General features: G+C 41.8%; 1 protein-coding gene across 3 annotated transcripts in view; it reads left to right on the forward strand.

The window, feature by feature from the left end:
- Positions 1 to 23,274, forward strand: part of KAT6B (lysine acetyltransferase 6B) — a 695,781-nt gene that overhangs the window by 325,425 nt on the left and 347,082 nt on the right. For all 3 annotated transcript variants that reach the window (XM_073581049.1, XM_073581050.1, XM_073581048.1), the window contains one exon: positions 21,288 to 21,343. In XM_073581049.1, the coding sequence (XP_073437150.1) occupies positions 21,288 to 21,343 (56 nt within the window). The remainder of the gene's footprint in view (positions 1 to 21,287; positions 21,344 to 23,274) is intronic.

Below are 23,274 nucleotides of genomic sequence, written 5' to 3' on the forward strand. Positions count from 1 at the left end.
TTTTGATAGGGTTTTGGCGGATTACAGACAGCAGCTTTTCTATCCTGTCCTATATAGTTAGCTTGGGCCCCATCGTTTGCTCAACCTATCTTTCTATCTGTGTGAGTGTTTTTTCATCTTGCTTCACCATCATTCTATGTTGGGGGCTGCCTATTGCTTTGGGGTCTGCTCTGGGGCAGTTTAGATTTCCCTTTCTGTCTTTAGGCTATGTAGTTCTCCGGCTGTGATCGAGGGGTCTAGGGCACCGTAGGAACCCCCCACAGCTACTGCTAGTTGATGTTGATAGGTTCAGGGGTCTGTAATCCGATAGCTGCCAACTTCTCTGGTTTTCTGGACTTAGCTAGTATTTCTGTTTTTGCCTCCTACGGTGACTCATTCATAACAGAGTAACAAGTATGAAAGACAGGATGTATCTTCAATGTTCTTGGGAGTTTTAAGCAACATGCAATGGCACCTACCAGGCCACTGATCCTATAAGGACCGATGTACTTCTGTCCCAACTTAGGGGAAGAGATCTTCATCTTTAAATTCTTCGTAGATAACCAGACTAAATCTCCTACCTTAAATGTTGGTGTTGGTTTGCGAAATCTGTCAGCTACATTCTTGTACCTCTCTTGTGCGGAACCCAAAGTCTCTTTCAGAAGTTCAAGGTTCTGTTGAAGTGAAGAGATCCTGTCGGCAACTGCTGGTAAAGATGTATCTAACGGTAATCTGGGGAGAATGCTAGGGTGATATCCCAGGTTAGCGTAGAATGGAGACTGCTTGGTGGAGGCACTCTGGGAGTTGTTATAAGAAAATTCAGCCAATGGGAGTAGCCTTACCCAATCATCTTGGCAAACGTTGCAGCGAAGATATTGCTCTAGTGTTTGGTTGGTACGTTCTGTCTGCCCGTTGGACTGTGTGTAGAAAGCAGAAGATAAGTCAACTTCTATGCCTAATGCTGAACAAAAGCTTAATCAAAACTTTGAAGTAAATTGAACTCCACGGTCAGAAACAACTTCATCCGGAACCCCGTGCAGGCGAAAGATGTTCTGGATAATTAGGTCAGCAGTGTCCTTCGCAGAGGGTAAACCGGAACAAGGGATGAAATGGGCCGCCTTGGTCAGGCGATCGTCCACCACCAAAATCGCACTCTTTCCCTCAGAAAGGGGCAGTTCTACAATAAAGACCATAGAAATGGATCCCCACAGGCGAGACGGCACTGGCAAAGGCTGTAACAGACCAGTAGGGGAGGCACGTGGAACCTTGAATTTGGCACATACCTCACAAGATGAAACGTACTTCTGGACATCCTTCCGAAAACCTGGCCACCAGAAGAAGCGAGATAAGAATTCTTGAGTCTTCTGAATTCCTCTGTGTCCTGCAACCTTAGAATCATGAATCAATCTCAACACTCTTAACCTCACGGCTTCAGGAATGTAGAGGCACCGTTCCCGGGTCCAAACTCCATTCTTAAAAAGAAGGCTTACCTCATCAGATGGCTGAGACAGGAAAAGATCAGAGTTGTAAGCTTCTTTGATGACCTGCAACAAATCTTGATTATGAATGACTCCTATAAAATTGCAATCATAAAGTATGGTCTTAGGTGGAGTATCTGGAACAGCGTCAGTGGAGTACATCCGGAATAGAGCATCTGCTTTTCCATTGCGTGAACCTGGTCTATAAGAGATTGTAAAATTGAATTGATTAAGGAAAAGACTCCAGCGGGCCTGCCGTGGGGTCAGGCATCTTGCTGACCTGATGAGCTCAAGGTTGCGGTGATCCGTGAGGACCACGATCGGCTGTGAAGCTCCTTGCAGAAGATGTCTCCACTCCTTGAAGGCGGCGATGATAGCCAGTAATTCTTTATTTCCTACATCGTAGTTCTTTTCGGCAGGAGACAGTCGTTTGGAAAGAAAAGCACAAGGATGAAGTAAATTCTTCTCACCTGTTCTTTGGGACAGTATAGCCCCGGTGACACAGTTTGAGGCATCTACTTCAATAATGAAGGAGAGTTCCGGGTCAGGGTGGATCAGTACCAATGCTGACGTGAACTCGTTCTTGAGTCGAGAGAATGCTTCTTGGGCTTGAAGGGACCAAATAAATGCTGTCTTCTTCTGTGTCAACTGGGTGATGGGCGAGACGATGTCAGAGAAGTTCTTGATGAAACGTCTGTATAAGTTAGCAAATCCGATGAAGCGTTAGACCTCTTTGACGTTCTTGGGGATTGGCCACTCCTGAATCGCCTTGATCTTGCTGTTATCCATACTCAGACCCTGTGGGGAAATTACATAACCTAAGAATTGGATCTCCGACTTGTGAAATTCGCATTTCCCCAGCTTGATGTACAGATGGTGTTCTCTCAACCGCTGCAAGACAGTCTTGACATGTTGCTGATGTTCCTCCATGGAGCTAGAAAAAATCAGAATGTCATCCAAATAGATTACAACAAAAAGATCAAGAATGTCTCTGAAAATATCATTTACTAGATGTTGGAAAGTTGCTGGGGCATTGCAAAGTCCAAATGGCATGACCAAATACTCAAAGTGTCCATATCGAGACCTAAATGCTGTTTTTCATTCGTCTCCAGATCTTATACGGACTAGATTGTATGCCCCGCGTAGGACCAATTTTGAAAAGACCTTGGCCTGATGAACTCTCTCTCGAGAAGCTCCGGAATTAATGGCAGGGGGTAGCGGTTCTTAATGGTTACCTTGTTAATTTCCCGATAATCAACACAGGGTCTGAGGGATCCATCCTTCTTTTTAACTAAAAAGATGGGTGCACCGGCTGGAGAGGATGAGGGGCGTATAAATCCCTTAGACAGGTTCTCGTCGATATATTCTTTGAGAGTCTTGAGCTCAGGCCCGGACAATGGATAAATATTACCAAAAGGAATGGAAGCAGCAGGCAGAAGCTCGATTGGGCAGTCATAAGAGCGGTGTGGTGGTAATTTATCTGCATTCTTTTTATCGCACACATCCGAAAATTCTTTATAAACTGCCGGTAACCTTAGGTCCGATGATGGGTTGCCCGGAGATGGATCAATCGATTTCTCAGAAGTTACCTCTTTAGCTGGGAAGCGTAATCTCTTAGTCTCCCAGTCAATGATGGGATTTTGAGCCTGCAACCAGGGTAAACTCAAGATAATAGGGAAATGTGGAGAGGAAATCAGAAGGAAGGGCAATTTCTCCTGGTGATCATCTCCCATGAGGCCCTTCAGTGGTTCAGTCTGCTGGTCTACGGGCCCCGAGGTCAAAGGGGACCCATCCACAGTCTCCATCAGAATTGAAGATACTCTTCTCTGTGATCAGATTCCATATTCCTTAGCAAAAGAAGTGTCCATGAAATTACCGCTAGCCCCAGAGTCTATCATGGCGGAATTGTTCACCCAACGGGAGTCAATCCAGATCTTGATAGGAAGGTAACAATGTGAATCTTTTTTCTTATTGCAAGGGTATGAAACTGCAGAAGATAGAATAACAGCATTAATGGGTAGTATCGTTTCGGATGTAACAGAGTTCATATCTGAAAAGTCATAATCAGGAACGGCTGCTGCAATTTCGGGTGGCCCTGATTTGGAAGTTATGGAGTATGATTCAGAGAAGTCGCGTTCTACCACGGCTGCGGTTGTCCTGTGAGAACGATTGGGGCACTTGATAATAAAATGTCCTGACTTCCCACAGTAAAAACATAAATTCTCCTTGAAGCGAAATTCCTTCCGTTCGTCACTTACTCGACTTCGTAGGGAATTTACCTGCATCGGCTCAGGTGCGGACTCCTGAGGACTTGGGTCCGGATGCTCCTTAGGAAGGAAAGGAAGAAGCGATTTATTGCTGCGGTTCATCTCAGACCACCTTTCTAGTTTTCATTCAGAGATGCGAGCGTCTAGGCGAATACAGTGATTGGTGAAATCACCTAGAGCAGTGGGAGCCTCCGCACGTGCAAGCTCGTCCTTGATAGAACTGGACAACCCCTTCTTAAATATTGAGTACTTTGCTGCACTATTCCAGGTGGTGTCCTGAGCCCACCTTCTAAAATCCATAGTGTACTCAGTCACTGGGCGTTTACCTTGACGCAAATTCAGCAGGGCCGTCTCAGCTGTAAGGCCACGGTTCGGATCGTCAAACATCTGCCCCATGGCGGCGATAAACATATTGAAGTCGTTCAGACATGCATCCTGTGATTCTATCAGAGGGTTTGTCCAGGCAAGAGCCTTATTAGTCAGCAACATGATGATAGTCAATACTTTGGATCGGCCCGTAGGAAACTGTGTGACATGTGCAGCAAAGTATAAACGACACTGGTTCAGAAACCCACGGTATTTGTCTCGGTCGCCACCAAACCTAAATGGCGGTAGTTTGGGGATGGCAGGAACAGAAGCCTGAGATTGTGCCTCCAGAGCCGCAACTCGGCCATGCAATTCCTGAAGGGTCTGACTGAGCACTTGCATATCATATTTAGTCTGCCCCTCTAGGCCTTCTATTCTGTTCTTCCATGTCTGCACTTCAGCGTGTACAGTGGCAGTGATATTATTTAGCTTCTTAACATGCACTTCTAAAGTCTCTGACCCAGCGGCATCCATTTTTATGGCTTGAGTATCCTGTCACGATACTAGTGGAGTAGTGGGCTGTAAATGCACTACTCCCCTCTAAGACTTGGGGGCACAACAGCAACACGGATAGAGAGCCGGGACTCAGGAGTAAGGAGTCCCCGAAGTAGGCTACAGCTGTCTGCCGTACAAGTAGAGTTCTTGGGAACATTGATTAGGAGGAACTCCAGTGTAACTCAGTACTAGGAGATCTTCACACTAAAAGGCGCTATAGAGGAGACGTTCAGAAAGGCACATGTTGGCGGAGCGTTGGAAGGGAGCATTCCATTTTGCCTGGAGGTTGGCTGAGTCCCTGACCCAGAGGACACAGCACGGAGGCAGGCACTTGTGTGTACTACAGACTGTGAGTAAAGCTTTGGAACTACAAGCCCTGGTGTCCTCCATTGATTCTCGCGCCAACATACCCAGCACCACTACATCTGGGTACCAGCTTCTACACCGCCTGCACCTCTCCTCTTCCCCTACATCTACACTGCCCTGGGGCTACAGCTCCAACTGTGGGGAGCTTCACCATCTTGGCTGCAGCACACCACAGGCCCCAGAGGATCTGCAAGCAGCGTCAGCCTAACACCTCACTTGCCGAACACCACAGAAGGCGTCACAAACTATTCATTCAAACCATTACACTCCCCTCCATTACTTGGGTGCCCAGGGCCACGGACCGGGTCCCCGCTGCTGTGACACGTCCCGCCGACACCGGCCCGGTACCGAGTACCCCACGGCCCTGTGAGGGCGACCCACACAGCCCATACTAAGCGCTGTACAAAGATGTACAATGTGATGTGGGCATCGCCAAGCTGGGGGGCGGTGATGCATTTTTTTCATTCATAACCCTTGTGGGACGGCCTACATGTACCATATACTTATATGTACTGGAGATTAGCTGCAAAATAACATTGAAGGAAATTTTGTATTCTTTACATAAAGATATAGTTATTGGAAATGTCTAAAAGTAATAGTCAGCCATAAATTGGTAGGCCATACAGGCTTACAATACAGGGGCTCGGGTACTCAAGTGGCACTCGCTATACTATGTTCTAATCTGCAATCTGAGACCAAGGAAAGAGGTGGTGGCTAAGGTGGTGGTGAGATGGATGATCATTGGCTGTGTTGTTCTCCCTGATTCTAGTGAAGAGCTGTATACTGCTGTGCAGTGGCACATGGATTTGTGACTCACGTTATACTGCTGCAAGTCATATTGTGCTATCTTTTGTATTGATGCATGCTTAATAAATAATATTTCTGTTAAACAATATTGATACATGCAAATTTAACTAAAGCTTCCAAATGTTATTAGAAGCATATAGTGAGTAGGGGTTTCCCTAACTTTGTAATCTACGGGTAAAAAGAGTTTGGGTAACGGCAGTTTGGATGCTGGTTTTTTATGGTGGAAATCTCACTGACTTGTGTTCTGCTCGACTACTTAGAGGGAATTCACCTTTAGGTGTGACTTTAAGGGATCTCTGTGACACTTGTGTTTCACATTCACAACAACTGTTGGCATTATATTATTCAGTTATTTATTTAAACTACTAGGAAAAATGTTTAAAACACCAGAAATTTAGATTTCTCAAATCTTGTAGTAGCTTTGCAGTCTTAAGAGACATTTGTGTGTGTATAATATATATATATATATATACTGTATATATATATATATATAGCTAAAAAATAATGGGGACTCTTAAACAACACAATGTAACTCCAAGGGCTGGTTTTGGAGGGGGTGATCACAGATCATTTCTTTGTTCTCATCCGTTTTAGCTGTTTTTTTGGTCACTTTTGCATTTTGTCATTTCTCTCACCACTAGAGGTACTGTACAGTAGCACAAGGCGGTGTCTACAACCCACATAAGTTGCTAAGGTAGTGCAGCTCATCCAGGATGGCACATCAATGTGAGCTGTGGCAAGAAGGGTAGCTGTGTCTGTCAGCACAGTGTCCAGAGCACGGAACAGATACCAAGAGAGAGGCCAGTACACCAGGAGACATGGAGGACTGCTACCTCTTCCTTTGTGCAAGGAAGAAAAGGAGGAGCAGTGCCAGAGCCCACTTACAGCCCAACACCTTGCAGGGCGATTGGCATTTGCAGAGAACACCAACACTGGCAGATTTGACAATAACATCCAGCGCTCTTCACAGATGAGAGCAGGTTCACACTGAGCACATGTGACAGACATGACTGCCTGTAACAGCCTTCAGCATGACGGGTTTGGCAGTGGGTCAGTAATGGTGTGGGGAGGCATTTATTTGGAAGGCCGCACAGCCCTCCATGTGCTAGCCAGAGGTACTCTGACTGCCATTAGGTATCGGGATGAGATCCTCAGACCCATTGTGAGACCATATGCAGGTGCAGTGGGACCTGGATTCCTTCTGATGCAAGACAGTGCTACACCTCATGTCGCTGAAATGTGTCAGCATTTCCAGCATGATGAAGGCATTAATGCTATGGACTGGCCTGCCCATTCTCCAGACCTGAATCTAATCAAGCACATCTGAGGCATCATGTCTCGTTCCATCCACCAACACCACATTGCACCACAGACTGTCCAGAAGTTGACTGATTCTTTAATTCAGGTCTGGGAGGAGATCCCTCAGGAGAACATCTTCCACCTCATCAGGAACATGCACAGGCATTGTAGGGAGGTCCTGCAGGCACGTGGAGGTCACACGCACTACTGAGCATCATTTCCTTGTCTTGAGGCATTTGCACTGAAGTTGGATCAGCCTGCAATTTGATTTTTCACTTTGATTTTGAGTATCATTCCAAATCCAGACCTCCATGGAATATTAAATCCAACTTACATTGATCATTTTTATGTGTTATTGTTCTCAACGCATTCCACAATGAAATATTCCAGTAACAAATCTTCATTCATTACATCAAGTGGTATCTAGGATGTGGTATTTTAGTGTTTCCCTTATTTTTTGAGATATATATACCTGGACGGGGATCATATACAGTGGGTATGGAAAGTATTCAGACCCATTTAAATTTTTCACTCTTTGTTTCATTGCAGCCATTTGGTAAATTCAAAAAAGTTAATTTTTCTCATTAATGTACACTCTGCACCCCATCTTGAATGAGAAAAAACAGAAATGTTGAAATTTTTGCAAATTTGTTGAAAAAGAAAAACTGAAATATCACATGGTTATAAGTATTCAGGCCCTTTGCTCAGACACTCATATTTAAGTCACATGCTGTCCACTTCCTTGTGATCCTCCTTGAGATGGTTCTACTCCTTCATTGGTGTCCATCTGTGTTTAATTAAACTGCTAGGACTTTATTTGTAAAAGCACACATCTGTCTATATAAGACCTCACAGCTCACAGTGCACGTCAGACCAAATGAGAATCATGAGGCCAAAGGAACTGGCCAAGGAGCTCAGAGACAGAATTGTGACAAGGCACAGATCTGGACACGATTACAAAATAATTTTTTCAGTACTCAAGGTTCCTAAGAGCACAGTGGCCTCCATAATCCTTAAATGGAAGAAGTTTGGGACCACCAGAAGTCTTCCTAGACCTGGCCGTCCAGCCAAACTGAGCAATCGTGGGAGAAGAGCATTGGGGAGAGAGGTAAAGAAGAACCCCAAGATCACAGTGGCTGAGCATCATAGATGTATTAGGGAGATGGAATAAAGTTCCACAAAGTCAACTATCACTGCAGCCCTCCACCAGTCGGGCCTTTATGGCAGAGTGGCCCAACGGAACCCTCTACTCAGTGCCATACATGTGAAAGCCTGCATACAGTTTGCTAAAAAACACGTGAAGGACTCCCAAACTATGAGAAATTAGATTCTCTGGTCTGATGAGATGAAGATAGACCTTTTTGGTGATAATTCTAAGCGGTATGTGTGGAGAAAACCAGGCACTGCTCATAACCTGCCCAATTCAATCCCAACAGTGAAACATGCTATGGGGGTGTTTTTCAGCTGCAGGGACAGGATGACTGGTTGCAATTTAAAGAAACATGAATGGGCCAAGTACAGAGATAGCCTGGATGAAAACCTCTTCCAGAGTGCTCTGGTCCTCAGACTTGGCCGAAGGTTCACCCTCCAACAAGATAATGACCCTAAGCACACAGCTAAAATAACAAAGGAGTGGCTTCAGTACAACTCTGTGACCATTCTTGACTGGCCTAGCCAGAGCCCTGACCTAAACCCAATTGAGCATCTCTGGAGAGACTTGAAAATGGCTGTCCACCAACGTTCACCATCCAACCCGACATAACTGGAGAGGATCTGCAAGGAAGAATTGCAGAGGATCCCCAGATCCAGGTGTGAAAAACTTGTTGCATCATTCCCAAGAAGACTCATGGCTGTACTAGCTCAAAAGGATGCTTCTACTCAATACTGAGCAAAATGTCTCTTCAGACTTATATACTAATGAGTAAAAAATAACTTTTTTGAATTTACCAAATGGCTGCAATGAAACAAAGAGTGAAAAATTTAAAGGCGTCTGCATACTTTCCATACCCACTGTATATCAGGATGCAGGAGATATAAATAAATAAAATATATATATATATATATATATATATATATATAGTCATATGTTAAAGTTTGGGCACCCCTATTAATGTTAACCTTTTTTCTTTATAACAATTTTGGTTTTAGCAACAGCTATTTCAGTTTCATATATCTAATAACTGATGGACTCAGTTATATTTCTGGATTCAAATGAGGTTTATTGTACTAACAGAAAATGTGCAATCTGCATTTAAACAAAATTTGACCGGTGCAAAAGTATGGGCACCTCAACATAAAAGAGACATTAATATTTCGTAGATCGCCCTTTTGCAAAAATAACAGCCTCTAGTCGCTTCCTGTAGCTATTAATGAGTTCCTGGATCCTGGCTGAAGGTATTTGTGACCATTCCTGTTTACTAAACAATTCCAGTTCAGTTAAGTTTGATGGTCGCCGAGCATGGACAGCCCGCTTCAAATCATCCCACAGATGTTCAATGATATTCAGGTCTGGGGACTGGGATGGCCATTCCAGAACATTGTAATTGTTCCTCTGCATGAATGCCTGAGTAGATTAGGAGCGGTGTTTTGGATCATTGTCTTGCTGAAATATCCATCCCCTGCGTAACTTCAACTTCGTCACTGATTCTTGCACAATATTGTCAAGAATCTGCTGATACTGAGTTGAATCCATGCGACCCTCAACTTTAACAAGATTCCCGGTGCCGGCATTGGCCACACAGCCCCAAAGCATGATGGAACCTCCACCAAATTTTACTGTGGGTAGCAAGTGTTTTTCTTGGAATGCTGTGTTTTTTAGCCTCCATGCATAACGCCTTTTTGTATGACCAAACAACTCAATCTTTGTTTCATCAGTCCACAGGACCTTCTTCCAAAATGTAACTGGCTTGTCGAAATGTGCTTTTGCATACCTCAGGCGACTGTTTGTGGTGTGCTTGCAGAAACGGCTTCTTTCGCATCACTCTCCCATACAGCTTCTCCTTGTGCAAAGTGCGCTGTATTGTTGACCGATGCACAGTGACACCATCTGCAGCAAGATGATGCTGCAGGTCTTTGGAGGTGGTCTGTGGATTGTCCTTGACTGTTCTCACCATTCTTCTTCTCTGCCTTTCTGATATTTTTCTTGGCCTGCCACTTCTGGGCTTAACAAGAACTGTACCTGTGTTCTTCCATTTCCTTACTATGTTCCTCACAGTGGAAACTGACAGGTTAAATCTCTGAGACAACTTTTTGTATCCTTCCCCTGAAAAGCTATGTTGAATAATCTTTGTTTTCAGATCATTTGAGAGTTGTTTTGAGGAGCCCATGATGCCACTCTTCATAGGAGAATCAAATAGGAGAACTACTTGCAAGTGGCCACCTTAAATACCTTTTCTCATGATTTGATACACCTGGCTATGAAGTTCAAAGCTCAATGAGGTTACAAAACCAATTTAGTGCTTCAGGAAGTCAGTAAAAAGTAGTTAGGAGTGTTCAAATCAAGAAAATGATAAGGGTGCCCATACTTTTGCACCGGTCAAATTTTGTTTAAATGCAGATTGCACATTTTCTGTTAGTACAATAAACCTCATTTGAATCCAGAAATATAACTGAGTCCATCAGTTATTAGATATATGAAACTGAAATAGCTGTTGCAAAAACCAAAATTGTTATAAAGAAAAAAGGTTAACATTAATAGGGGTGCCCAAACTTTAACATATGACTGTGTATATATATATATATTTATATCTCCTGCATCCTGATATATAGAATCCCCCTCCTGGTATACATGGTCCCCTCATACCCATCCCTCATCACGCAGCACACATAAAAAAATAAGCAATTCTATTTACCTTTCCTCTGCTCCCTCGCAGCGTGATGTCTAGTGCTGATGCCAGCAGCTACTTTCAGCATGTAACAGTGCATGATGTCACTGCAATGCGCCCTCCAAACGCTGAGGTCAGTTGCCGGGATATTCACTGCTACCCACACCCAGAACTATAGGAGTGGAGAGCAGTGAATAATCATTTATTTAATAGGGGGCACAGTGGTAGCCATAACCGCCGTCTTCCTGCAGCTGCCTTGCAATCACATGTGCCCGCTATTAAAAATAAATAAATAAATAAATAAAATAAAATTAAAATATTCACTGTTCTCCACTCCTATAATTCCTCCCCCCTCCCGACTTCAGTGCATAGAGGTGGGAGGGACTAAAGGTGTAGGGAGCAATCATTTTCTTCAACAGCAGGTACACTTGTAAGCTGCAGCAGCCGGTTTCTGCCTCCTATGACCTGGTCCTCCGCCACTTCCACTCCTCCCATCCATAGCCACAACCACATAAGGTACATCTGGACAAAATTTTGCAGGAAAAAAAGTGTGTCTTATAATTTGAAAAATACGGTATATGTATTCTGCGGTTTAAATAAGTTTTGAACGCGTCACCAATTTTCTAAGTAAATATATTTCTAAAGTTGCAATTGACGTGAAATTCTCACCAGATCTTGGTAACAACCCATCCAATCCACAAAGAAATCAAATCATAGATGTCCAGAAATGTAATTATGTGTAATAATGAGAAATGACACAGGGAAAAAGTATTGAACATGTAAACTGAAATTTAACTAATACTTTGTACAAAAGCCTTTGTTAGTGACTGATGACAGCTTCAGGACACCACCTGTATGGAGAAACTAGTTGCATGCATTGCTCAGGTGTAATTTTGGCCCATTCTTCCACACAAACACAAACAAATCCTTAAGTTTCTGTGGGCTCCTTTTATGAACTCTGAGCTTTAGTTTTTTCCATGAATTTTTTATTGGGTTCCGGTCAGGTGGTTGGCTGGACCATTCTAGCAGCTTTATTTTCTTTTTCTGAAACCAATTGAGAGTTTCCTTGGCTGTGTGTTTGGGATCAATCTCTTCCTGAGGCGACCACTTTTGTTTCATCTTCATCATCCTGGTAGAGGCAGCAGATTTTTATAAAGAATGTCTCAGTACATTTTGTCCTTTCATCCTTCAATTACATGAAGTTTACCAGTGCCATATGCTGAAAAAAAAAAAACCCCTACGCCTTGATGTTCTCACCTCCAAACTTCACCGTTGGTTTGGTGCTTTTAGTGTGTATTATGGCATCCAAAGAGTTCAATTTTGGTCTTATCTGACCTGACTACATTTTCTCAGTATTTCACAGACTTGTCTAAATGTTAAATGCACTTGAACATACTTTTTGTTCGGCAATGGAATCTTTCTTAATGAGCGTGCATACAGGCAATGGAGGTTGAGTGCATTACTTAGTTTTCTTTTAAACAATTGTACCTGCTGATTCTAGGTCTTTCTATGGCTCTCCACAGGTGTCTCTTGGCTCTTTGACAAACCTTATTCTTTTCACTCTTCTGTCTGAAATCTTGCGGGGAGCACCTGGTCATGGTCGGTTTATGGTAAAATGATGATCATTCCACTTCTAGATTATGACCTCAAAAGTGCTTACTGGCATCTTCAGTAGTTTAGAAATTCTTCTGTAACCAATGCCATCAGTATGTTCTACAACAATAAGGTTGCAAAGGTCTCGACACAGCTCACTGGTTCATCATGAGATTTTTTTGTGTGGCACCTTGGTAATGAGACCCCTTTTTATAGGCAATCAGTTGAACCAGCTGATGTGTTTTTTTTTTTTTTTTTTTTGCTAAGTGACCGAATTGCTTTCTAATTACTGATAGCTGTTGTCATGATTTTCCATGGCGTTTTGCACCTCTTTCTTCATGTATTCAATAATTTTTCCCTATGGCATTTCTCTTTTTTACACAAATTGTCTCTTCAGAGAGGACTAATACTCTAGTGCCACCTATTGGAAGTAGCAATCCTAAAAGTCAATGTCGACCCTTTAACGAGCCTTGTCACATGACTTAGGATAAAAGCCAAACCAGAATCTAAATTTGCAGGCACTGTGTTATGGGGTACTGCCCCTTGTCAGTGCAAAGTGAGATCTGGTTTGGCTGTGTGAGAGTCATCTGACCGATATCCAAGAACTATCATTTCTCCTTGCGGAGATTGACATGCTAAGCATGCTGAGATGAGGAGACTTAAAGCTGCAATGCTCCTCTGGAAAATATGCAAATTGTGGCAAGGCTCGTTAAAGGGTCAACACTGACTTTTAGGATTGCTACTTCCAGTAGGTGGCACTAGAGTTCTAGTCCTTGTCCTCTCTGAAGAGACAATTTGCATATTTACCAGAGGAGCATTGCGGCTTTAACCCCTTTCCTACATTGGATGTAATATTCCGTCCATGTGACCTGGGCCCTAAGTCCCATGGACGGAATATTACGTCTAGCGCGATCAGCTGCGCCCACGTGGTGAGCGCCGCAGATCGCGGCCGGGTGTCAGCTGATTATCACAGCTGACACCCGGCACAATGTGTCAGGGGCGTCACGGACCGCCCCCGACACGCTAACCCCTTGCACACCGCGATCAAACACGATCGCGATGTACCGGGGGTTAAAGGGAAGCATCGGCAGGGAGGGGGCTCCCTCCGTGCTTCCCTGAGCCCCCCCACAGCAGTGCAATGTGCAGCGCTGCTGCGGGGGGTCTCTTTCCCTGCAGGTCCCCGGATCCAATATGGCGACGGGGACCTTCGGGGGCCTGCAGGGAGCTGGCTTCCTCAGTGCCTACAAAGCGCAGGCATGAGGAAGTCTGCGTCTATGCCTGTGACAGATCGCTGATCTGTCACAGAGATCAGCGATCTGTCACAGGACAGTGATGTCCCCCCTGGGACAATGTAATAAAGTTAAAAAAAAAAGGGTAAAAATAATTTTTAAAAAATCGCTAAATAAATTTAAAAAAAAAATTCCCAAATAAATTCATTTTTTGGAAATAAAAAAAAAATAAATAAAAGTACACATATTTGGTATCGCCGCATCCGTAACGACCCACCCTATAAAATTGTCCCATTAGTTAACCCCTTTAGCGAACCCCTTAAAAAATAAAAATAAAAAACGAAGCAAAAAATAATGATTTATTATCATACCGTCAAACAAAAAGTGCAATAACGCGCGATCAAAAAGACGCATATAAATATCCATGGTACCACTGAAAACGTAATCTTGTCCCGCAAAAAACGAGCTGCCATACAGCATCATCAGCGAAAAAATAAAAAAGTTATAGCTCACAGAATAAAGCGATGCAAAAATAATTATTTTTTATATAACATTGTTTTCATTACATAAAAGCGCCAAAACATAAAAAAAGACATAAATGAGGTATCGCTGTAACCGTACCAACCCGAAGAGTAAAACCGCTTTATCAATTTTACCGCACGCAGAACGGTGTAAACGCACCCCCCAAAAGAAATTCATGAAACGCTTGTTTTTGTTCATTCTGCATCCCAAAAAGGTACGCCGAAACGCGCGTCGGGGCTGGCACGTCCCGGGGACCCTTGCAGCATAAATGTATTGCACATAGTGTCTATTATTTGTCCTCTTTTCACCGTTTATTTTTGGGCAATTTTGCGTGTCACCTTGTTAATCGTGAGCACAATATTATAGAGTTTGCTTTATATTTGAGTCACTATTTATTTTATTATTATATATATATTTTTTTATATATATATACATATTAATTTCAATACTCTAATATATTGTTCTGTTGCACTAATAATATATAAAAAGATATATATTTTCTTTTTTGTTGTTTGCATTTTATATTTGCTCAGCACATTCACTTTAGCACGGTCACTTATATTGTTATACATATATAAGTTGTTAATATTCACGTTGTGTACCTATTTATTTATGAATTTTTTGTCTTTATATGTCATTTTATTATTGCTAATTCTGGTCCCCGGTTGTGCCTTTTGGCATTGACCCCCTTACCTCTTTACCATATATATTTTCTTTTATACATGTATACATACATATATTTTATATACAATTTATTAATTCATATATGTGTTAATTGCTAATAAATTAAATTTGGACATTTTTTCTTGGTGTTTTTTCGTTGTTTTTATCTTAATTACCGAGTGTCCTCTATTATTCCATGTGTGCTAAGCTTTTACCATAATAACATCTTTTTATTGCACTTTTTCCTTGAGTTTATTTTATCCCAAAAATCAGAATAAAAAGCGATCAAAAGATGTCACATGCCCGAAAATGGTATCAATAAAAACGTCAACTAGTCCCGCAAAAAATAAGACCACACATGACTTGGTGGGTCAAAATATGAAAAAATTATAGCACTCAAAATGTGGTGATGCAAAAACTATTTTTACAATAAAAAGCGTCTTTTAGCGTGTGACAGCTGCCAAATATAAAAGCCGCCATAAATAGTAAATCAAACCCCCCGTTATCACCCCCTTAGTAAGGGAAAAATAATAAAATTAAAAGAAAATGTATTTATTTCCATTTTCCCATTAGGGCTAGGGTTAGGGCTAGGGTTAGGGTTAGGGCTGAGATTAGGGTTAGGGGTATGTTGGGGTTAGGATTGGAGTTATAATTGGGTGGTTTCCACTGTTTGGGCACATCAGGTGCTCTCCAAATGCAACATGGCGTCTGATCTCAATTCCAGCCAATTCTGCGTTGAAAAAGTCAAATGGTGCTCCTTCCCTTCCAAGCTCTGCCATGCGCCCAAGCAGTGGTTTACCCCCACATATGGGGTATCACCCTACTCAGGACAAATTGCAAAACAACTTTTGGGGTCCAATTTCTCCTGTTACAATAGGAAAATAAAATATTGGGGGCAAAAATATCATTTTTGTGGAAAAAATGATTTTTTTATTTTCACGCCGGGTGTAATAATCTTCTGTGAAGCACTTGGGGGTTCAAAGTGGTCACCACACATCTAGATAAGTTCCTTAGGGGGTCTAGTTTCCAAAATTGGTTAATTTGTGGGAGGTTTCCACTGTTTAGGTAAATTAGGGGCTCTCCAAAGGCAACATGACACCCGCAGACCATTCCATCATAGTCTACATTCCAAAATGTCACTACTTCCCTTCCGAGCCCCGACGTGTGCCCATACAGTAGTTTTCTCCCACATATGGGGTATCAGCGTACTCAGAACAAATTGGACAACAACTTTTTGGGTCCAATTTCTCCTGTTACCCTTGGGAAAATAAAAAAATGCGGACTAAAAGATCATGTTTGTTGAAAAAATACGATTTTTTTTTTATTTTCACACCCGGTCATTATAAACTTCTGTGAAGCACTGGGGGGTTCAAAGTGCTCACCACACATCTAGATAAGTTCCTTAGGGGGTCTAGTTTCCAAAATGAGGTCGCTTGTGGGGGTTTTCCACTGTTTAGGTACATCAGGGGCTCTCCAAAAGCAACATGACACCCGCAGACCATTCCATCAAAGTCTGCATTCCAAAACGTCACTACTTCCCTTCCGAGCCCTGACGTGTGCCCATACAGTAGTTTTAGCCCACATATGGGGTATCAGTGTACTCAGGGCAAATTGGACAACTTTTGGGGTCCAATTTCTCCTGGTACCCTTGGGAAAATAAAAAAATTGGTGACTAAAAGATCATGTTTGTGGAAAAAATACGATTTTTTTTATTTTCACGCCCGGGTGTAATAAACTTCTGTGAAGCACTGGGGGTTTCAAAGTTCTCACCACACATCTAGATAAGTTCCTTGGGGGGGTCTAGTTTCCAAAATTGTGTCATTTGTGGGGGGTTTTCACTGTTTTGGTACATCAGGGGCTTTCCAAACGCGACATGGTGTCCGATCTCAATTCCAGCCAAAAGCGTCAAATGGCGCTGCTTCCCTTCCGAGCTCTGCCATGCGCCCAAATAGTGGTTTACCCCCACATATGGGGTATCAGCATACTCAGGACAAATTGCACAATAACTTTAGGGTCCTGTTACCCTTGGAAAAATAAGAATTGATGGTGAAAAGGTCATTTTTGTGGAAAAAATATGATTTTTTAATTGTACGGCTGTATGTTATAAATTTCTGTGAAGCCCTTGGGGGTTCAAAGTTCTCACCACACATCTAGATAAGTTCCTTGGGGGGGTCTAGTTTCCAAAATGGTGTCATTTGTGGGGGTTTCCACTGTTTTGGTATATAAGGGGTTTTCCAATCGCGACATGGTGTCCGATCTCAATTCCAGCCAAAAAAGTCAAATGGCGCTGCTTCCCTTCTGAGCTCTGCCATGCGCCCAAATAGTTGTTTACACCCACATATAGGGTATCAGCTTACTCAGGACAAATTGTACAATAACTTTTTCCTGTTACCCTTGGGAAAATAAAAATTGGGGGTGAAAAGATCATTTTTGTGGAAAAAATATGATTTTTTAATTGTACCACTGTACGTTATAAACTTCTGGGAAGCTCTTGTGGGTTCAAAGTTCTCACCACACATCTAGATAAGTTCCTTGGGGGGTCTAGTTTCCAAAATGGGGTTACTTGTGGGGGGTTTCCACTGTTTAGGTACATCAGAGGCTCTCCAAATGTGACATTGCGTCCGATCTGAATTCCAGCCAATTTTGCATTGAAAAAGTCAAACGGCGCTCCTTCCCTTCTGAGCTCTGCCATGCTCCGAAACAGTGGTTCCCCCCCAAATATCAGGTAACAGCGTACTCAGGACAAACTGCACAATAACTTTTGCTGTCCAATTTCTCCTGTTACCCTTGGTAAAATAAAAAAAATTGAATCTGAAGTATTTTTTTGTGAAAAAAAGTTAAATGTTCATTTTTTTTAAATATTCAACAAAATTCCTGTGACGCACCTGAAGGGTTAATAAACTTCTTGAATGTGTTTTTGAGCACCTTAAGGGGTGCAGTTTTTAGAATGGTGTCACTTTTGGGTATTTTCTATCATATAGACCCCTCAAAGTGGCTTCAAATGTGATGTGGTCCCTAAAAATAAAATGGTGTTGCAAAAATGAGAAATCGCTGGTCAAATTTTAACCCTTATAACTTCCTAACAAAAAAAAATCTTGGTTCCAAAATTGTGCTGATGTAAAGTAAACATGTGAGAAATGTTACTTATTAAGTTTTTTGTGTGCTGTATCTCTGTGATTTAAGAGCATAAAAATTTAAAGTTGGAAAATTGCGAAATTTTAAAAATTTTCACCAAATTTCCATTTTTTTCACAAATAAACGCAAGTTATTTGAATGAAATTTTATCACTAACATGAAGTACAATATGTCACAAGAAAACAATATCAGAATCACCGGGATCCATGGAAGCGTTTCAGAGTTATTACCTCATAAAGGGACAGTGGTCAGAATTGTAAAAATTGGCCCGGGAGTTAACGTGTAAACCACCCTTGGTAGTGAAGGGGTTAAGTCTCCTCATCTCAGCATGCCTAGCATGTCAATCTCCGCAAGGAGAAACAATACTTCTTGGATATCGGTCAGATGCCTCTCGCACAGCCAAACCAGATCTCGCACTTTGCACTGATGAGGGGCAGTACCCCAAAACAGAGTGTCTGCAAATTGAGATTCTGGCTTGGCTTTTATCCTAAGTCGGGACAAGGCTCGTTAAAGGGTCGACATTGACTTTTAGGATTGCTACTTCCAATAGATGGCACTAGAGTTCTAGTCTTCTTTCTCTCTGAAGAGACAATTTGCATATTTCCCAAAGGAGCATTGCGGTGTTAAGTCTCCTCATCTCAGCATGCTTAGCATGTCAATCTCCGCAAGGAGAAATGATACTTCTTGGATATCTTTTTTACATTTTTGGACATCTATGGTTTGATTTCTTTGCCTGTGTAGATTAAATGGATTGTTGCCGACATATGGTAAAAAAAAAAAATAAAACATTGGATGTCATTTGACTGCTGGCTGTTTCTTTTTTTTTTACTAAAAATAGATATTTTAGTAAAAAATAATTACATTCTTTAAAATAAAATTTAAAATAATGGACTGGAAATGGATATTAAAATAATGGACTGGAAAAGCTTGGAAATTAAAAAATAAATGAAATAAAATTGTTAGTTTATTTTTTTTTTGTACACCAAAAAAAGAATTGTCAAAACATACATGAAAATTGAGCACATTGATGAAAAATGGTCCATTTTCTGATTCTCAAACAGCTGACATTCTTATACTGCAGAGTCTCAATGTTTTCCATTAGGCCGGGGTCACACTAGCGAGGAATACGGACGAGTGAGAGGCGCTAAAAGCACACATTACACACGGACAAATGATTCTCTATTGGATTGCTCCCAACAGCCGTATATTTCTCGGGCATATTCTACGGTCCGTGCCAATCGCAGCATGCTGCGATTGTCAGCGTACTACGCCCGTAATACGCCAATGCAAGTCTATGGGTGCGCAAAAAATACGGATTACACACAGACCACACATGTGACTTTGCGAGAAATGCGCACCCCGGTGTCTTTTAGAAAAGCCGGCAATTCAGTGCGCTATACAGTAAACTCACACTGACAGGTTTAATAAAGAAAGAATAGATATAGACACATAGAACACACATATATATATATATATTTATATATATATATATATACATGTCATTGTGACAAACATATATATATATTTATATTTCACAGAGTTCTTCATAGCAGAATAGCCGCTAATTAAATTGCCGGCTTCTATCAAATCCTTCCCCAACCTGACATGAAATGATACAGATATACATTCAGTAAACCATTTCATTTCATGTTTTTTTATATGTCCATGACTAATAATTAGCTGCGGGTTTGTGTGCAAAATTTGGGAGTTGTAGTTGTCATTTAAAGGGGTTAATTCGTTGTTAAAAAATGCATGGGCTTCCCTTTGCCCTATATTGGTGGCGAGTGGGTTAATCTAACAAAGGGTTAATGTCACCATTCGATTGTAAGGTGACATTAACCCTTTGTTAGATTAACCCATTCGCCACCGCTACAGGGCAATGGGAAGCCCATGCATTTTTTAACAACGAATTAACCCCTTTAAATGACAACTACAACTCCCAAATTTTGCACACAAACCCGCATCTAATTATTAGTCAAGGACATATAAAAAAACATGAAATGAAATGGTTTACTGAATGTAAACCATGTGTCATTTCATGTTGGGTTGGGGAAGGATTTGATAGAAGCCGGCAATTTAATTAGCGGCTATTCTGCTATGAAGAACTCTGTGAAATATAAATATATATGTTTATCTCAATGACTTGTGGGTATATATATATATATATATATGCATTCTATGTGTCTATATCTATTATTTCGTTTCTGTTATAAACCCTGTCATAGGGCTCCATTATATGTCCATTTTGCAAGGCGGCGAGAAAATCTCGCCATACGGATTGCATACGGATGCCATACGGATTACATACGGATGCAGACATGCGCAAAATACGCAACCACACCTTGCTTACGGATGACCTACGGAGCACTATTTAGGGGTCATTCATCCGTATTACGCCTGTAATCTACGGACCGTATTTTGCATCGTTTAGTGTGACCCCAGCCTTAGATTGACCTTCAGCTTGTCTCTCTATGCCTCTTGTGTGTGATAAGTTCCTACCTGTCTGCTTTTAAAGCAGGAGGTGTGGAAGACAATTCTGAAGCTGGTTCTCATTGTAATACACTGGATATTCTGCACACAGCATGGCCAAATATTGAATGTGAGTTGGGAGTTTTGTAGCTCCACTTATCTTTGTGTGGACCTATTGTATCTCCGCTCTCTCAAATAAAGGAGTAGTTATATTTTCAACTGTACAAGGGATCATTCAGATCAATAAGTATGGTGGATATGAAACTGGTGTGAGAGATGCCAGGAGGGATTTAAAGTGATGATGTCCCATAGTTCGCAGGAAGTCAGAGAGTGATTTGTCTACTTGGAGAACATGTAGTGAACTGGAAGCCAGACTGGGGAGTACATGACATTGCAGCCCACAAGGAAGGAGTAGAAATAAATATGTGGATGTAATTGAGATTCAAAGTGTGCAATGAACATTATTGTTGTGCATGCTCTTGAAGTATGAGATGGAAAAAAACGCTAACCGCCCCCATATTGAGTCTGCATTTACATTAGTACAAAGTAGACCATCCTCATCGACAACTGAAATTTGGTGAAGCACTGGGTACTGTGTCATGTGAAAGCAGGAACAAGTTCTGAAAGACATCTGCTTTCTTTTTTGATCCTTTATATTCTTCCTAGGCAGAGCTTTACTACATTTTTGTGACAATGCTTGTTTCAGTTTATAACTTTCCAATCTGCTTCACAAATCACTGAATTCATTTCTCTGTTGCATTACAAAAGTTTTTTTCCTTTTTACGCTTCTTGCAGGTGTATTTCCAATGAAGAAGCTACTCTGAATTCATTCCCAGGAAGAGGGCCATCTGGTAGGAGTCAAAAAACTAAAATGTGTCCCACCACACTGCCATCTGGTCATGCTGCATCTATGAAGGACCCCATCTGCAGCCTTGCTGCGACTGACCGCACTTGGCCTGGCCCTCATTACATCAACTCCACTTTCACTTCCTCTTGCTCCCCACTCAAAGTTATCAAGAAAACCAAAGGGCTAATTGATGGCCTTACTAAGTTTTTTCACTCCATCACCTGTGGGACGCAGATTTCGCAGGTGAATTGTAGACCTCTCTGTATACTACCGACCTAGGAAAAAACTTAATGACAAGGGTGCTACACATAAGCTAAACTGTCCATCTCGACCTTCTCAACCTGCCCATTCTCCTTTTTCACATATCGCCTCCATATCAGGCTATAGCCCCGGCTCAGAGAAATCCAGCAATTCTACCACATCCAATTCCCCCACAGAGTTCATCAAGTCACTCCAGTGCCCCTTCCCTCAGAAGCCTCCCCAGTAACAGTCAACTGAAGGGGCTCTTTGATGGCCTATCCCACATCTATGCTACCCAGGGCCAGCCATGCCAAAAAAGCCACCCAAGCTATGCACCTCCAAAACCTTTTTGCCGCAAAGGCAGACTTTACCTTTCAACCCACTACTTTGGCAAGAGGGAAGCTAGGAGTAGACTTCTACTCCCACACCCTAATCTTTCTGGCTGGGCAGTATCCCGCAGTCAAGCTTTAAGTGCATTGGCTCAGTTCAAGCGTTCATCATTCCTTATAAAGCACAGGACAGTAGGCAGGTTAAAATATAAAGCAGGAGCCATAGGGGCAAAAGACAGACCACCAGAAAAGAGCAATCTGGCAGACAACAAGACTAAACCCACCCAGGATTATGGTAAGCACAGGCTTAAAAAACCTCTCCTTAGCCCGTTTTTATTTAGTCTTTGTTTTTAAAATTTGTAGTATTTCTGCAGATAAATTTGCTTGTATCTTTAAAGATCTTGCCACAAATTTTTGTACAGTGTTGTACTGTATAATCCACCATGTTTTGACAGATTAAAAATGACTCACAAGCAACATATGTGGTATCTACTGTATGAAAGCAAACTTGCCTTTTTGTGATGCCAACATATAAGAACTTTTCTGGATTATGTTTGCCCTTTGATTGTTATGAAGGGGTGTACAAATAATACAACAGACGTATGGCCCAAAAGTGACCTAAACATCACACTGTTTGCTGCACTTGCATGTATAGAGCTGTTATAAACATATATGTGCAAGGTTAGATAACAAAATGAGCAGTATTGCCTGCAAATGCCGATAATCAATCTACTAGTGTTCACATTTTTCACATGAAAAATAAATACTATAGCACTTGAATCTCCCTTCACTGTCCCATAGGGTCATTCTGCTAAAAGTGTTCACCTGATTTCCTTTCTGTTTCATTCTTCTAACAATATTTTTTTAACTAACCCTTCTTCCATACACTTTGCCCTTTCCAGTGTTATTCTGAGCAGGTTAAGATCTTTCTTTCCATGTCTTATGACTTTTAACACAACTTCCTCGTAGCCTCCATATGTCAACTATATCTGGCTTTTTAGCATGGCTGTACAGCTGACCTCATCCCTTCTTCTGGCTGGTCCATTTATGTAAGCCCTGCTCTGCTTTGTACTCTGCACTGCTCTGTTATTAAGCCCCTCAGTCTGTGCTCTGTTGCATCCATTCTTTAGCGGTTTTACACTCCATTCCAGTTTATTCTTCTGTCTAACATCATCTCACATATTGTGTTTCTTTAGTATACAATATCTAATATTTTTTGTAGATTTGTTCTGCTCTTGTTATTACTATTAGTTGCTATTGCATGTGACTATATCATGATTCTGTACAATCTGCAGATTGTACAGAACCATAATAAATCTATCATCCATGGCTTCTATGGGACTTTATTGTAGCTCCACAGACTTTG

The sequence above is a fragment of the Dendrobates tinctorius genome, unplaced genomic scaffold (genome assembly GCF_039654945.1).
Source record: "Dendrobates tinctorius isolate UK_male_01 unplaced genomic scaffold, ASM3965494v1 ptg000068l, whole genome shotgun sequence".
Classification (NCBI taxonomy): Eukaryota; Metazoa; Chordata; class Amphibia; order Anura; family Dendrobatidae; genus Dendrobates; species Dendrobates tinctorius.